This window comes from Ixodes scapularis, unplaced genomic scaffold, assembly GCF_016920785.2.
Source record: "Ixodes scapularis isolate PalLabHiFi unplaced genomic scaffold, ASM1692078v2 PGA_scaffold0__279_contigs__length_252992795, whole genome shotgun sequence".
In the NCBI taxonomy this organism is placed as follows: domain Eukaryota; kingdom Metazoa; phylum Arthropoda; class Arachnida; order Ixodida; family Ixodidae; genus Ixodes; species Ixodes scapularis.
Genome location: NW_024609835.1, coordinates 128,339,268 through 128,355,036, shown reverse-complemented (window position 1 = coordinate 128,355,036; position 15,769 = coordinate 128,339,268). Strand labels below are relative to the sequence as shown.

The window sequence follows — 15,769 nt, the reverse complement described above, 5'->3', positions numbered from 1 at the left end:
CCTAAAGAAACCTTGGAAGCGTCTTAGTAGCTGTACTATTAAAAGCAACGTTCCTCAAAGTAACCGCGTAAAAACTTCCAGACGTCATCATTTTTTTTCTTTTTTGTCCAAAAACTTTACTGAAGACGATAGCTTTAAAAACAATTCCACCCCCCCCCCCCCCCCCCGTTTTTGAGAGGAGGAAAGCAAAGGGCGAGCCACCGACAAGTTTCATATGGAAAGAGCCCACAAAAGCCCTCACCTGTGATTCCTATTCCTTATCCCAAGTGCTGGGTACCTTCCCAAATGACGAAAATAATCCCTGGAGATGGGATGGGCGTGGTGAGAAAAATTTAAAATTCTCCACTAAATAAAAGAAAAATCAAGACGAAGCCGTTTTCTGAACAGCCCCCCCCCCCCCCCCCCCCCCCTCCGGGTTCCGAGACAAGAGGTCCAATATAGGACTTCTTCATGCGTTAGACCTCCTGACGCGTTGGACCTCTTGACTCGCCGTGGATCTCTTGACTCGCTGGACCTCTTGACGCGTTGGACCTCTTGACCCATATTGGATCTCTTGACTCGTGCCTCGATGTGTCAAGAGGTCCAACGCGTCAAGAGGTCCAATATTGGATAGCTTGACTCGTTGCATCTCTTGCTGTGAAATATGTACAGGCAAGGGTGTGAAATAACTACAGGCCAAAGCAGATTTTAAAAAAACTATGAGGGCACCTAACATTTCTCTTACGATGTGAGAATGCCCGAGTACTACCTTTTCCCGAGTTGTGTTGCCGCAACGGATAGCGCTCTAGTTGTGCAATCAAGAGGGCCTAGGTTCGAAACCAGGCAGGGGATGGTTTCGTGCTCACCAGTCTTGGGTGAGTTACTTTTAAAAAGTAATTCGTTACAATTACAGTTACTTTCAGAAAAAAAAGTAGCGAAGTTACCGTTACAGTTACCGCTACAAAAGAATAACTCGTTACAGTTACAGTTATTTTTCAGTTACTTTTCTATAACACGAAAAATTTAGGAGAAACTGGAAAACGCCCCTCACCAAATTTTATTGCATAAAATAAAAAAGTATGCTTTTTACTTCATATTGTAACTTAGCAGCAGTTGTTTCTCGAAATTAGTGTCTGAAAGTTTCCCTTGTTTGGGTGGTGAACACGTCCCTGCACTTGCTGAACAGACCCCGCGCAACCAGAGCAACAAGCAAACCCCGCGCCAACAGCAGTAAATTTTGCCTTGACTTTTGACACCACACCGGAGTAGTGGTGCAAATCAAAACATCAAATATTCGCAGTGCCCTCCGGGTATATTGTTGTTTCACGGTTGATTCACCCAATTAAAAAGCGTTTTGCGCAGAAAAAAAGAACTACCGCAACGTAGACAGTGTTTCAAGATACTAAGATGTATGTGTTCAGTCATAAAGTACAAGCGCGTGCGTCATGATAACTTGTTTTTTTTTTGTGTGTGTTTTTTCATCACATTTACATGTGCAATATTCGGGTCGTGACTCGCAAGAAAGAACGCTCTCACAGGTTTGTGCAAGGCCAACTTGACACTCGAAATGTCGGAACAGACAATTTGGGCAATTTGGACAACTCGTTCAATGATAGATTATTCATAAAAAACTCGAAAGTAAAGACAAAAGTAACGTCGTAACTTTCACCGTTACCTGAGAAAAATTAATAGAGCTACAGTTAAAAGATGTATTTTTAAAAAGTAACGTGTTACAGTTACAAGTTACCGAAAAAGTAACGAAGTTACAGTAACGCGTTACTACCCAAGCTCACGTAACCGGGGAGGTGACGTGACCAGAGGTTTTTTGTTTTGTTTTTTGGTCAAGTGACCACAGACTTTTTTTTTTGGTTTGGTCACATGACCAGATAGATCACGTGACCAAAAATATCAGGTAACCAGATTTTTTTATTATTATTATTATGTTGGATTCTGTTGGACAAGTCACGGATTTTGACGACGGCTTTTTCATTGACTGAGCCAGGTAATGCTCACGCATTAAAAAAACCGACAACAGAGATGCTAACAATAAAGGCGGAGAAGAAACATGTCGGAAAAAGAGCAAAAAGTTGAGCTGTGAACACTTCCACACGGCAGGGGGGATCTCACGAACACGGCTTTGATACATCGTTTCTGGCCGGTGATTTAATCAGTGTTCCCGCGTATGACACGTGGTTTGCTTGGTTTCTGAAGCGACAGATACGCCCGCGCTGGGCTGTGGGGATCGCATGCTAGGCACTAGGTTTGTAAACACCGGAAATCATTGTTGTTTTAAACTGCCAAGCTTATAACAACATTCGTTGGTAGGGGACATGTTTGCCTTCTCTCTTCTACCCCTGACCACCAAGTCGTAAATCTGCATCTCCCGTGTTTCTCTCCCCCGCGAATATCGAACACGTAACCGGAAAGGTCTTAACATTTCACAATTTGAAATGCCTTTTTTTCTTTTTTTGAAGTGACTACTTTGACATCCGGGTTCAAAATAATTGTAAAACTATTTTGAACACATCTTTCGTCACATACGAAAGATATGTCCATAGTTATTTGCTATTTTGACGTTTACCATCACACTAAAGCACTATTACGGCGTTTGACGTCAAGATAACTCAACATAGTTCTTTTTTTTTCAATTTCTGTGACATCATTTTCAAAAGTTGTAATAATTGTATAAATTTGTTCATGTCTCGTCAAAATAGCTTCCTTGATATTTTGAAGTGCTTGGTCTTCGAAGAACTTAAAGAGACAGTTTGCCCTGGCGCAGCATGGCATGTAAAGTTAGCTATTTTTCCATTCGCCATGGCCTAGAACTGGACACACTAGAGATCTACCGGCTTCAGAGATCGACCTGCTTTCCGACACGAACAGTTCTCAATCGACTTCAATCTCTATGACACAATTTTTTTTAAATTGATTGCGCAAGTAACCCACCATCTTACAATTCTAACCGACTAACACATCGCGTAATTTCAACTAAAAATAAATGATATGGACAGACAAATGTTAGGTAATCAAGAATGCTTAATTGTCAAGAATGCTTAATCATGAAACGTTCAGTTTCATGGTTTATTTCACAGCATTCTTAAAAATGAAGAGCAGTAAAGGAGTTACATATCGCTAGCATAAGTATTTGTTGCTGCTCCCTGCTTCTGAGTAAGCCAACGGCCCAAATTAACCCGCTATAGCTTGCACCGGTCATGACGTTTCAAGGAGACAATGCTCGCATTCATTATCAACGCTCTATTGGACGCCAAGTGGCATAATTTGGGCTCGTTTAAAGACGCCCTCTAATGATATTTGAGCTTCTTTTCATGTTGTGTTATTCACTTCTTTAGTGATTCGGTGAATTTAGTGAATAAAAACTAAAGCATAAAATAGTAGTGCATCATATTTTTAATAAAACATACGAGAACCCGGGACTGGACAAAGTTACCCAAGGAAGTATTTGCGATTACAAATACTTAGGTATATGAAAAGGAAGAATAGACGCGAGGTGCTGAGGTGCTGAGGTACATTTGTATTTTATATCTCGGGAATTTGAGAGACACTTCCGTAGAAATGGCATAAATGAGTCCTAGAACAGAGAGACAGGAACACAGATATTAAGTTCTACAAGTCCAAGATATGTCGCCAGGCACTATTCATTATTTAACTCTCAAATACATATACATTGTGGCAAATGGTATCTGTCTACTTGTCTCCAATGGCTATGTTTGTTTGTTTGTTTATTTTATTTTTGACACAACTGTCAGGGAGGTTGGGACAAAAGGCGAAAACGAATCACCTGACTAGGTCCCCAACCCCCGTTACAGCACTCAGCAGCAGGGCACAGGAAATGAATCAAAAACAGCATAAATAAAAAATAAAACAATATATGAGAAGATAAAAATATGACACTCAAAAAATGTACAATCTATTTTGATGTGAACTATACTAGGAATACACACTAGGCACATTGAAGTATACCGTAAGGTATTTTTTTAAAAGAAACACGGACGCTATTGTCTGGGCTAATTCGAATACACAATAATTTCTGTTAAGAAGATCGGGTATCTGGTAGGATATTTTTTGTGTACCGTAATTAGTTCTTATTTTAGGTTTTGAAAACTGCTGGTGTCTCAAATTGTAATTTGTTTGCTGAAATAAATATGTTTCGTAAAATAATGCGGGATTCGTGTTTATTTGAGTATGAACTGAAATTGCGACCTTTAGGCAAAAAAGATTGTCTAACGTTAATATTCCATGTTTAATAAAGCTAGGGGAAGTCGATTCAGTCCAAGGTAAATTATCAATTGACCTAACTGCGCGTTTTTGCAATGTAAATAATTGCTTCATATTACTTGCTGTAGTCGTCCCCCAGACCAATAAACAGTAATGCAGCCTTGAGTGAATCAGAGATATATACAGTTGTTTTTTTAATCAGGCTGGAACAAGGTAATTTAGCTTACAAATTCAACCAATTGATCTAGAAATATCCCTTCGGAGTTCGTTCACTTGACAAGTCCAGTATAGATTTTCGTGAAAACGAACACCAAGAAATTTAAAGGATTCCACGCGTTCAATATTCGAGTTTTGAAAAGATATACTAATTTCGCTAGTTATGGTCTTATTTTTTGCTCTAAAAATAATGTACTTAGTCTTTGCCGTATTCAGCTCTAACTGGTTTGAGCCTAACCATAAATGAAGTTGCTCCAGCCAATTATTTGTTTCTCTTTCTATGCTATCCAAACAGCTACCAGTAAAGAATACATTCGTATCATCTGCATATAAATTTATGTTAGGTGTTTGTGGGATGTTTACTATATCGTTGATGTAAAGAAGGAAAAGTAATGGCCCGAGAATCGACCCCTGCGGCACACCGTATCGAATTTTTGCTAAAGGAGAGCGCATATCATTGAGGACGGTATATTGAAAACGTGAGGTCATGTAACTGCTTATCAAGTTTAGCGCACTGCCTCTTATTCCATACAGCGGTAACTTTCGGAGTAGGATGTCGTGTTTTATAGAATCGAAGGCCTTCCTGAAATCTAAAAAAACACCCAGAGTATAGAACTGATTTTCAATATTGTCTATGATTTTGTTTTTGATATTTAGCAGTGCCATTTCAGTTGATTTACCTTTTTGGAAACCATACTGGTTGTTTGTAATAATATTATGTTTATTACAGAAATCACTTAAACGTTTGTAAATAACGCGTTCCACTACTTTAGAAAAGACTGGAATTACTGATATTGGTCTATAGTTATTCATATTATTCTTGGGACCACCTTTATGGATCACACAGACTTTCGCTATTTTCATTTTTTCTGGAAAGATACCGGTACTTAAAATAAGGTTGCAGATATGCGAAAGCGGAGTAGATATGAAAGAGGAAACTGCTTTGATTGGCTTAGAACATAGCCCATCTTCTCCACAGGCACCGCTATTCCCTAAGGATTTAATGATAGTAGTTATTTCTAGTTCAGTGGTAGGTGCCAGAAATACTGAGTTACGTAAAGGGTGTCCAACATAAGACTCACATGTAGGCGTTCTCGCTGAGGGCATAGTAGAAGAACCGAATTCTAGAAAGTGGGAATTAAATTTATCTACAAGAGACTGACCCGAGTAAGTAACCCGCTCGATTGTAAGTTCTTTTGGAGCATGTGCACGAGGCCTAGAAGAAAGTTCATTTACGGCTTGCCAGACATTCCGCGGATTGTTATACATTGCATTAAACTTATTTTTGTAGTATTGAGCTTTAGGTTTCTTGATATCAGCGTTGAGTTTGTTCCTCACTTTCCTAAATTCCTGTAATATTGAGATATCTCTTGTCTTGACGAACTTATCATATAATTTATTGCGCTCTTTTATACGCTTATATAACTGACTTGAGATTCAAGGTTTTTTGGACTTTTTATATTTTTTAAACTCTTGCCATGGAAATGACTCCTCATAACACTTTTGTAGGAGGTCCAAAAATATACCATATGATTTATTTGGTTCCCTTTCAGTTACTACCGACTCCCAGTTTATATTCGATACCTTAGAATGAAACAGCTCAATTGAACTATTATCGATTCTTCTAAATGTCTCAGCCGCATTATTAGAGCTCAATTTTAAATTTACTGGACCGACAATAAAACTAAATATCGGAAAATGGTCACTTAAATCACAAGAAAAGACACCAGCAGCCTCGGTATGACAATTTGTAATACAGAGATTAATTAGCGTTTCTGTTTCCACCGTGATTCTAGTCGGCAAGTTTATTACATTATCAGATCCGTAGGACTGAACAATATCAAGCAGTTCAAGGGATCCACTCACGGGCGAGGTCATATCAATATTGAAGTCACCTATTAAGATTATAGAAAGGTTCAGTGAGGCAGCATATTCCATAACGTTCTGAATGAATTCAAGAAACTTCATCAACGACCCGGCGGGGGGTCTATAAGCAGTGACTATTACCAGGGAACGACATTTAGCCACAAGTGCTTCGTAGTCTGAGCATATTTTTGAAAATTCAGGCAATACTTCATAATGTAAGTTATCACGAAAAATAAACAGAGACCCCTCCTCCCCTTTTACCACTTCGATATACTCCCTCGCTATTATATCCTATGAACCCGACAACGTCATCCCTGCTCGTAAACCAAGTTTCAGTGAATGCTAGTACATCAAAAGTAAAATTTAAAGAGTTCAGAAACATATCAACATCATCGTGTTTATTGCCAAGACTTCTAGCATTTAAGTGGAAAAATGAAAGCATATCTTTGTTATAGACAAGACATTCTTGAACAAGATGAGTAAACGATATTCGATCGTGATAAGTAGACGTTACGTCCATTAGAAAAGAAAAGAAAAAATACATATCGCAACCCGCCGGCTTTTCACACAATCTTATCGAAGTCTGCCTCGCATTCAATCTTTATTACACGGTCACCCTGCTTTTTTCGTGCGAACAAGTTGCCATTTTTCTGCCAGACAAATTGATACTCTTTTTCTGCAGCCTTTTCTCTCAGCATCCAGAGAAGCTTCTTGTTCGTGGTGGTCAAATTATCAAGAAATGTAGTATTTGTATTCTCCAAAATGATTAAAATAGGTCAAACAGTCAGTAACCGTCACAAGCAATAGCAATATCATTATAAACCGAGAAGATAAAAATAAGGCTCGATGGACCTCTTGACGCGTTCGACTTCTTGACGCGTTGGACCTCTTGTCTCGATGGACCTCTTGACGCGTCGGACCTCTTGACACAAATTGGACCTTTTGACTCGTTGGACCTCTTGACTCGGCTGTCATGTGGCTATTGGACCTCTTGTCTCGTTGGACCTTCTCACTCGTTGGACCTCTCTACCATAAGCGCCCCCCCCCCCCCCCCCCCCCCAGTCCCTTGTTCCCTTTGTCGTCTGCTTGCTATCGCCACGTACCCCGACTTCGGATTACCTTCCCCTCCTGAAGAAAAGTACCAAAAAAAGTATGTGAGAACTTTAGTCGCCAGGGGGGGGGGGAGGGGGGGAGAGCGTGTCTCTTCTCTCTTCTCTCTAAAATGCTCTCCCATTACCCGGCCAGAGTGAAGGAGTTTCGCGCCTTTCTCTTTCTCTCTCTTTCTAGAAAATTTTAATACTATCGGCTGACCGTTTGGGGGGCCTAAGGTGTGCAAAGAGAAATGCCGTCAGCAGGCAGGGCGGCGGAGCCTCTCTTTTCTCTTAAAGCGGATTTGAGTTTTTTTTTTTTTTTTTTTCTTTTTTGATGAGGAAAAAAAACGCTGTTGCCTATAGATGTTTCACTTGTGCGCGCTTTTTCTCTTGGTGAAGTCCCAGACTCCGGGGGCGTGCGCGGGCTCTCCACAACGGAGATGGGACAAGTTTCGTATGAGAAAGGTTAACCGCACAAAGCTTCGAACCTAACCTAACCTTTTCCTACCCCTTTCCATGAAAGTGACACAACCCAACCATCAACAGCGGTGATCCTCTTGATTCAAATTCGGGTTGGAGTTTACAGCGATCCTGCAGACTCCCGCGTTATCCTCACCAAACGATTTTGCTTTCTCTTCGTTCCACAGATACGAACTGCCGTGGCAGCAAAATGAGCAAGTGTTGGGGCTATGGGCAAGATCGACCATGTATTAAGAGTTGTCCCTTCGTCGTAAAAGCCGCCGCCGTCGCTCATAGAGTCTTCACCCTCTTGATGCTAAGGGGATCTGGAAGAATTCTTTTTTTCTCTCTCTCCGCCCGCGAGCGAAGTGTCGCGCGCTGCCATCTTTTATCATCTGGGCCGCCATTGATACTTACATACCTACAAACACACACACATACATACATACATACATACATACATACATACATACATACATACATGCTTACATACATACATACATACATATTGTCACGGGTGGTGACTAAAAAAAACAATAAATAAACAGGAAGAAATCAACGTTTAATGTGGCGAACTTGTGCCAAAAATAAGAGTACAAAAGATAATAATAAAGCGTCGCGGGCGTCGAAGTCGGCGTGGCAGCAGGGTCGAACGCTGGGGCGAGACTGACTTGACAAGGTCGCGGGCGGCCTCTTATCTAGAGTGCGTCGCTATCTCGAAGGTTCGGCGAAAGCGGCTTGAGCGTCGCGTGATCGGGCGAAAATGAACACGCACTTGCTAGAAAACAAAAGCAGGAATAAATGATAGAAGTTACGTGGGGTACATGAATAAACGAGAACTTTCTGGAGGTCCGTGACCGAGCGTTTCTTTCTCAGCCCTGGGCGCGGCATTATCCCCCCCTTTAAAAGTGCATCGTCCCGATGCAGCACAAAAACGGAAAACAAAAAACAAAAGGACAGCAGAATTGCTAGCCGGAGTTCACAGTCCACAGTTCATTCGTCGACGAGAGTGGAGAGTCCTATCGTTCGTAATACGGCTTCAGCCGGACGACATGCACCACCTCGGGTCGCGGCTGACGTCTTGCAGATGGGCGCGTTCCGTCGGGTAGAACATCGTAGTTCAGATCGCCGAGGCGTCGGATGATCTTGTAGGGCCCAAAGTAGCGCTTCAGGAGTTTTTCGCTGAGACCGCGACGACGAATCGGCGTCCACACCCAAACTCTGTCTCCGGGCTGGAAGTGGACGTCGCGGCGACGAAGATTATACCGGCGAGCGTCGACATGTTGCTGGTCTTGAATTCGTAGTCTGGCTAGCTGGCGGACCTCTTCCGCCCGTTGAGCAACCACCTGGGCGTCATCGCTCCCGTCGTCGACTGACTCGTGCGGCAACATAGAGTCTAGCATAGTCGTCACCGCCCGGCCATACACCAGCTGGAAGGGCGTCACTCCTGTGGTCTCTTGCACTGCTGTGTTGTAGGCGAACGTGACGTAGGGCAGCACTTCGTCCCAGGTCTTGTGCTCCACGTCGACGTACATAGAGACCATGTCGGCGATTGTTTTGTTGAGCCGCTCCGTCAACCCGTTGGTCTGCGGATGGTATGCCGTTGTTCGACGGTGTTCGGTGTGGCTTAGACGCAGGATCTCTTGGGTCAACTGTGCCATAAACGATGACCCTCGGTCTGTGATCAGTACTTCGGGGGCGCCATGGCGGAGGACGATGGACTCGATGAAGAACTTGGCGACTTCGACAGCAGTCCCCGAAGGAAGGGCTTTCGTCTCGGCGTAACGAGTAAGATAATCGGTGGCGACGATTATCCAGCGGTTCCCCATCGTCGACGGCGGAAAAGGACACAGCAAATCCATTCCAATTTGCTGGAAGGGCTTGGTTGGCGGAGTAATCGGCTGAAGGAGACCTGCTGGCTTTGACGGTGGTTTCTTGCGTCGCTGGCACTCATGGCACGATCGTGTGTAGAGATGGACGGTCTTCGGAAGCTTTGGCCAGTAGTACTTGTCATGAATCCGGGCAAGGGTCCTGCTGTAGCCGAGATGTCCGGCCGTTGGGTCGTCGTGGCACGCTTGAAAAATTTCTTCTCGGAGGCTGGCGGGGACAACCAGTAGCCAGGGGGTTTCGCTGGTTCCGAAATTCTTTCTGAAGAGCACGCCTCGCCGCAGGACAAAGCTCGGTAGGTCCCGAGAAAAGACCCGTGGGACAGAGCCTCCTCGACCTTCGAGGCTGTCGATCACGGAGCTAAGTTCCGCGTCGTCGCGTTGCAGTGCCCTCATGTCGGTAGCGTTAACTGCGCCTAGAAAACGGGCGTCGTCATCGTCGTCCGCGCCGGAGATTGGAGGTTCGACTGGAGCCCTAGACAAACAGTCAGCGTCATTATACTTGCGGCCAGACTTATGCACAATGGTTACGTCGAATTCCTGCAGTCGAAGGCTCCAGCGGGCGAGGCGTCCGGACGGATCCTTGAGGTTTGCGAGCCAGCAGAGGGCGTGGTGGTCTGTGACCACGCGAAACGGGATCCCGTACAAGTATGGGCGAAACTTGGTTATCGCCCAGACGACAGCAAGACATTCTTTGTCGGTCGTTGAATAATTTTGTTCTGCCTTAGACAGCGCCCGGCTTGCGTAAGCGATTACTCTCTCTGCCCCTTCTTGTCGCTGAACGAGTACCGCACCGAGACCGGTATTGCTGGTGTCCGTGTGGATTTCAGTCTCCGCCGACTGGTCAAAATGTCCGAGGATAGGGGGCGACTGGAGCCTTCGCTTGAGTTCGTCGAACGCTTGCTCTTGCTCCTCTCCCCACTGGAACTGCACGTCGTCTTTCGTCAGATGCGTCAGCGGTGAAGAAATTTGCGCAAAGTCACGAACGAAACGTCTGTAGTAGACGCACAGCCCAAGGAATCTTCGAACGGTCTTCTTGTCTGATGGCTTCGGGAACTCGGAGACAGCGTACGTCTTGGCGGGATCAGGGCTTACACCCTGAGCACTCACGACGTGGCCCAAGAATTTCAGCTCACCATAGGCGAACCGACACTTGGAAGGCTTGAGGGTCAGCCCAGCAGCTTTGAAGGCCTGTAGCACGGCTCGCAGTCGTCTCAGGTGCTCGTCGAATTCGCTTGCGAAGACCACAACATCGTCGAGGTAGACGAGACAGCTTTGCCATTTCAAGCCGGCAAGGACGGTGTCCATAACGCGCTGGAAGGTTGCCGGCGCTGTGCACAGCCCGAACGGCATTACTTTAAACTCATACAGTCCGTCCGGCATGACGAAGGCCGTCTTTTCACGATCTCGTTCGTCGACCTCAATCTGCCAGTACCCGCTCTTCAAGTCCATCGACGAAAAGTATCGGGCGTGGCGTAGCCGGTTCAGGGTGTCGTCGATGCGTGGCAGCGGGTAGACGTCCTTTTTTGTTACGGCGTTCAGTCGGCGATAGTCTACGCAGAACCGAAGAGTCCCGTCTTTCTTTTTCACCAGAACTACCGGTGAAGCCCACGGACTGCTTGAGGGCTGGACAATGTCGTCGTGCATTTCTTGTACCTGCTGCTGGATGGCTTCCCTTTCTTTCACGGAGACCCTGTACGGCGGCCGATGCACAGGGAGTGCGTCGTCATCAGTAATTATCCGATGTTTCGCAACCGTCGTTTGGCGCACTTTCGACGACGCGGAGAAGCACCCACTGAACTCGGCGAGAAGGTCACAAAGTTGTCGTCGTTGTGGGGCTGGGAGGGATGGGTTGATGTCGAGCTCTGAGGACGTGATTGTCTTGTTCTGCGTCGGAGAGGCGTCTTCTGAGATCACGGCGATCGCGGCTGAGTCTTCAATTTCCTCGACGTAGCCCACAGCTGTACCCTTTGTAAGGTGCTGCGACTCTTGCCGGAAGTTGGTGACAAGGGCTACGGTGCGCCCGTCCTGGAGCTCTGTTACGCCTCTTGCAATGCCAATCCCTCGTCCGAGGAGAAGTTGGACGCTTCCTTCCAGCAGTGCTACACCGCAGGTGGCTCCTTCGGTCCCGATGGGCACGAAGACACTGGACAGCGGCGGCAGGTTTACGTGGCTGGCGAGGACTCGCACTGCAGCTAACGTCGGTTTGGTATTTTCTACCGATGGGACAGGCTTCCGAAGCGTCAGCTTGTTCTTCGCAAGGTCGATGATGGCGCCGTATTCACGCAGGAAGTCCATTCCGAGAATGACGTCCCTCGAACAGTCTTGCAGAACGACGAACTTCACAGCGCATGCTTCGCCGTGAATCTCGACGCGAGCGGTGCATCTCCCGACTGGTGTAATCAGGTGTCCTCCGGCGGTTCTTATTTGTGGTCCACCCCACGGCGTCATGACTTTTCGAAGGCGGCGAGAGAGCCTCCTACTCAAGACTGAGTAGTCTGCTCCGGTGTCCACGAGTGCCGATGAGTCGAGGCCGTCGATAACAACGTTTAGGTTGTTGGACACCGAAGCAGGAGCGTCGTTGTGATGCGTAGCGTCGCGAGAGTGGGAGCGCTCCGTCGTTCTTGGAGGCTCTTTACGTCGGTCGTCTTCGGCAACTCCACCTCCAGGGGTTGCCGCGCCTAGTTTCCCCGGCGAGGAGCGAGGGGCGACAGGCTTTCACGTCGGGGTCGGTGCATGGGCAAAGCTGGACGTCGGGGCGAAGGCGACCGGAACTCTCGGCGGGACGCAAGCTCGGGCGACTGAGGTCGTCGCAGGTACTCGTCGATCTCCGTAGGGCGTTCACCATTACGGGGGCGTGGGTCGTTCGGGTGGAACCCCCGCAGCCCGAGTCGTCGGTATGGGCATTGGCGGTAGGTGTGGTTTGCTTCTCCGCAGTGGAAACACAGTGGGCGTCGGTCGGGCGTTCGCCACACGTCGGTCTTCCGAGGTGTGCGGGGCTCTTGGGCGGCGTACTGCACCTGGTCGTCGCGGCGGTGGTCGTGCTGCGGTGCAGGAGAACGACGTCGGTGCGGCGCAACATAGGCTGGAGGAGGAAGCGGTGGCCGTCGGGCCACTGCGGCGTAGGTCAGGGCGGACTCTTCGGGTGGTGCTACGCAGGCAGGAGCCTCCGGTTGAATTGCCCGCTGGACTTCTTCGCGCACCACTTCGGCGATCGACAGCTCAGCCGGCTGGTTGGCAGCAGGCAGCAGCTTCCGGAGCTCCTCCCGGACGATGTCGCGGACGATTTCCCGAAGGCCGTCGACACCGGTGGCGTTCAGGTCTAGTCGGCAAAATGCGGCGGTTCGAGGAGCAGGCACGCCGGCGAGTCGATGATAATGGCTTGCTCGGGCCGACAGCGCTCGCTCGATGTTAGTGGCTTCAGCCACAAAACCGTCGACGGTTGTCGGGGGATGGCGGACAAGGCCCCCAAAAATTTCAGCCTTCACGCCACGCATAAGGACGCGAAGCTTCTTCTCTTCGGCTGCCTCCGGATCGGCTCGGGCGCATAGGCGCATGACATTTTCTACGAAGCTTGTCACGGTTTCGTTGGGGCCCTGCACCCTGGTTTGAAGAAGGTCCTCTGCTCGCTGCCGACGGTGGTGGTTGAGGAACGTTCGCTTCAACTCGGCGGCGCAGGACTCCCACGTAGTGAAGGACGCTTCGTGGTTTTCAAACCAATGCCTCGCTGTCCCTTCGAGTGCGAAGTAGAGATTGTGGAGGCATCGCTCAGTCGTCCATCCGTTGTGGCGGGCTACACGTTCATAGTGTTGCAGCCAGTCTTCAATGTCCTCGTGGACGTCTCCGTGGAACGGCGTTGGAGTCCTGGGTGCGACCGGCAGGTACACGACGGCAGAAGCGGCCGGGGTCTGCGCCTGGTCGGCCATCCTCGTCTTCGGCTTAGTCGTGGGTGGCAGAAGTCCGTGTTCCGGGGGTAGACCTCGGATGCGGCGACTTGACCGGTTCTCGATCTAGTCTTCGTCGGGTCCTCCGGAGCTTGGGTTTGGACTTGTACTGCGGGAAGTTGGCGGGCTGCGCTGTACGGACATGCGATTACCCCGCACATCCACCAAAATGTCACGGGTGGTGACAAAAAAAAAAACAATAAATAAGCAGGAAGGAATCAACGTTTAATGTGGCGAACTTGTGCCAAAAATAAAAGAGTACAAAAGATAATAATAAAGCGTCGCGGGCGTCGAAGTCGGCGTGGCAGCAGGGTCGAACGCTGGGGCGAGACTGACTTGAAAAGGTCGCAGGCGGCCTTTTATCTAGAGTGCGTCGCTATCTCGAAGATTCGGCGAAAGCGGCTCGAGCGTCGCGTGATCGGGCGAGAATGAACATGCACTTTCTAGAAAACAAAAGCAGGAATAAATGATAGAAGTTACGTGCGGTACATGAATAAACGAGAACTTTCTGGAGGTCCGTGACCGAGCGTTTCTTTCTCAGCCCTGGGCGCGGCGATATATGCATGCATGCATGCATGCATGCATACATACATACATACATACATACACACATATATACATGCATACATACATACATACATACAACAAAAACAATTTATTCAAAACAACATTCTCTTGAGGGGCATGGCTAAAGGCAATATATGCCTGACAAGGCGATGCTGATAAAAACTGTGCATATGTTGCATAATGACAGTTTAGTAAAGAAACCAACAAAAAAAAACGTTCTTCTACCATGTTTGCTACTCACTTTGTCGCTCTGACTCTCCAGAGATCTTTGTGCGCAGTGAGGATGTGCAGCCCATGTGCTGTTCGGGGACGACAACGACATTGCTTCTGGTAATTTTATTTGTGTCCCCTGAGATATAGCCAAATATTTGCTAAATAGCGGGCCGGCACTTCGTATCCACCGATTACGTGACAGCAGAGAAGTATCGGACCTCTCTTCGCGAAGGGCCCCCTTCAGGGAGGCCAAGCTTCCTGCAAAAATGAACCCTGAATCAACAGACCAACTGATGCTCGCCGTCCTGCAAGACATAGCAGATTCGGGGACGTCCTTCAAAGGCTGCTGTCAAATTCCGCCCAAGGAACCGGCTACAGATGCAATGACTTGCACTTCCTCTACAATCGTGTCTGCCTGCAATGACGACGACATGCTGCCCGACGACGATGAATTCGAGACTGCTCAAGGAAAGAAGAGGCGTAAGACGGACCCACGGTGTCATGCTTCATCTCTCAAGGATGAAGGCAACCTACAAGTTGGATGCACCGTTTTGTTCACCCCGACTGAGAACCATAAGGTCGAGTCGCTCAGCAAACTCAAGCTTACAGACTACCTGAACAACGTTGCTCCAGGCATGGTGAATGTTCTCCGGATTAACAAAGCTCGGAACATTGTCGCAGTTGATGTGAAGCGACCTCTCTTTAAAGCGAAGCTTCTCAAGCTGTCCAAGCTATGCACAGTACCGGTCAGAGCCTTTCTGCCGAGAGATCGCTCAAACTGTTTTGGCATTCTGCGAGACATTGACCCTGACTGCACAGAAGACGACATTAAAACACATCTGCGGTCCTCCGTTGGAGTGGCAGAGGTGAAGCGACTTGGGAAGACGTCACCCGTAGTGCGAGTCGCCTTCACAGGGAAAGTAGCTCCTCAACACGTCAAAGTGGGGCTTGTAAGAACTGAGGTGATCCCCTACCGAGCACGTCCCTTGCAGTGCTATAGATGTTACAAGTTCGGCCATATTGCACAGCAGAGTTTCAATTGCGTTATCGATGTGGACTGCGTAACGAAGGCACGTGTGAAGCCAATCCCAACTGCGTGAACTGTCAAGGACAGCACGCCTCTAACTCAGCCGAGTGCCCAGTCAAGGTACGAGAGACTGAAGTTACAAGGTATCGGCTAGAACACAACACCACTTTTCGCGAGGCAAAATATGCCGTGCACGCTAAACGTCAGGCAAACAAGGAAACGGCTGAAGGTGGCCAACCAGCGTCCAGAATCACCACCAGTAGTGTGCCGTCACTAAATGCTCAG

The 15,769-nt window shown here is 47.5% G+C and overlaps 1 protein-coding gene across 1 annotated transcript in view; it reads right to left on the bottom strand.

Annotated features, from left to right (window-relative positions):
* LOC8051188 (dehydrodolichyl diphosphate synthase complex subunit SPAC4D7.04c) overlaps positions 1 to 14,566 on the bottom strand; it is a 115,744-nt gene extending 101,178 nt beyond the window's left edge. Inside the window, exon 1 of the mRNA XM_042292992.1 lies at positions 14,486 to 14,566. Coding sequence (XP_042148926.1) covers positions 14,486 to 14,566 — 81 coding nt within the window. The remainder of the gene's footprint in view (positions 1 to 14,485) is intronic.
* Positions 14,567 to 15,769: the final 1,203 nt, after the last annotated feature.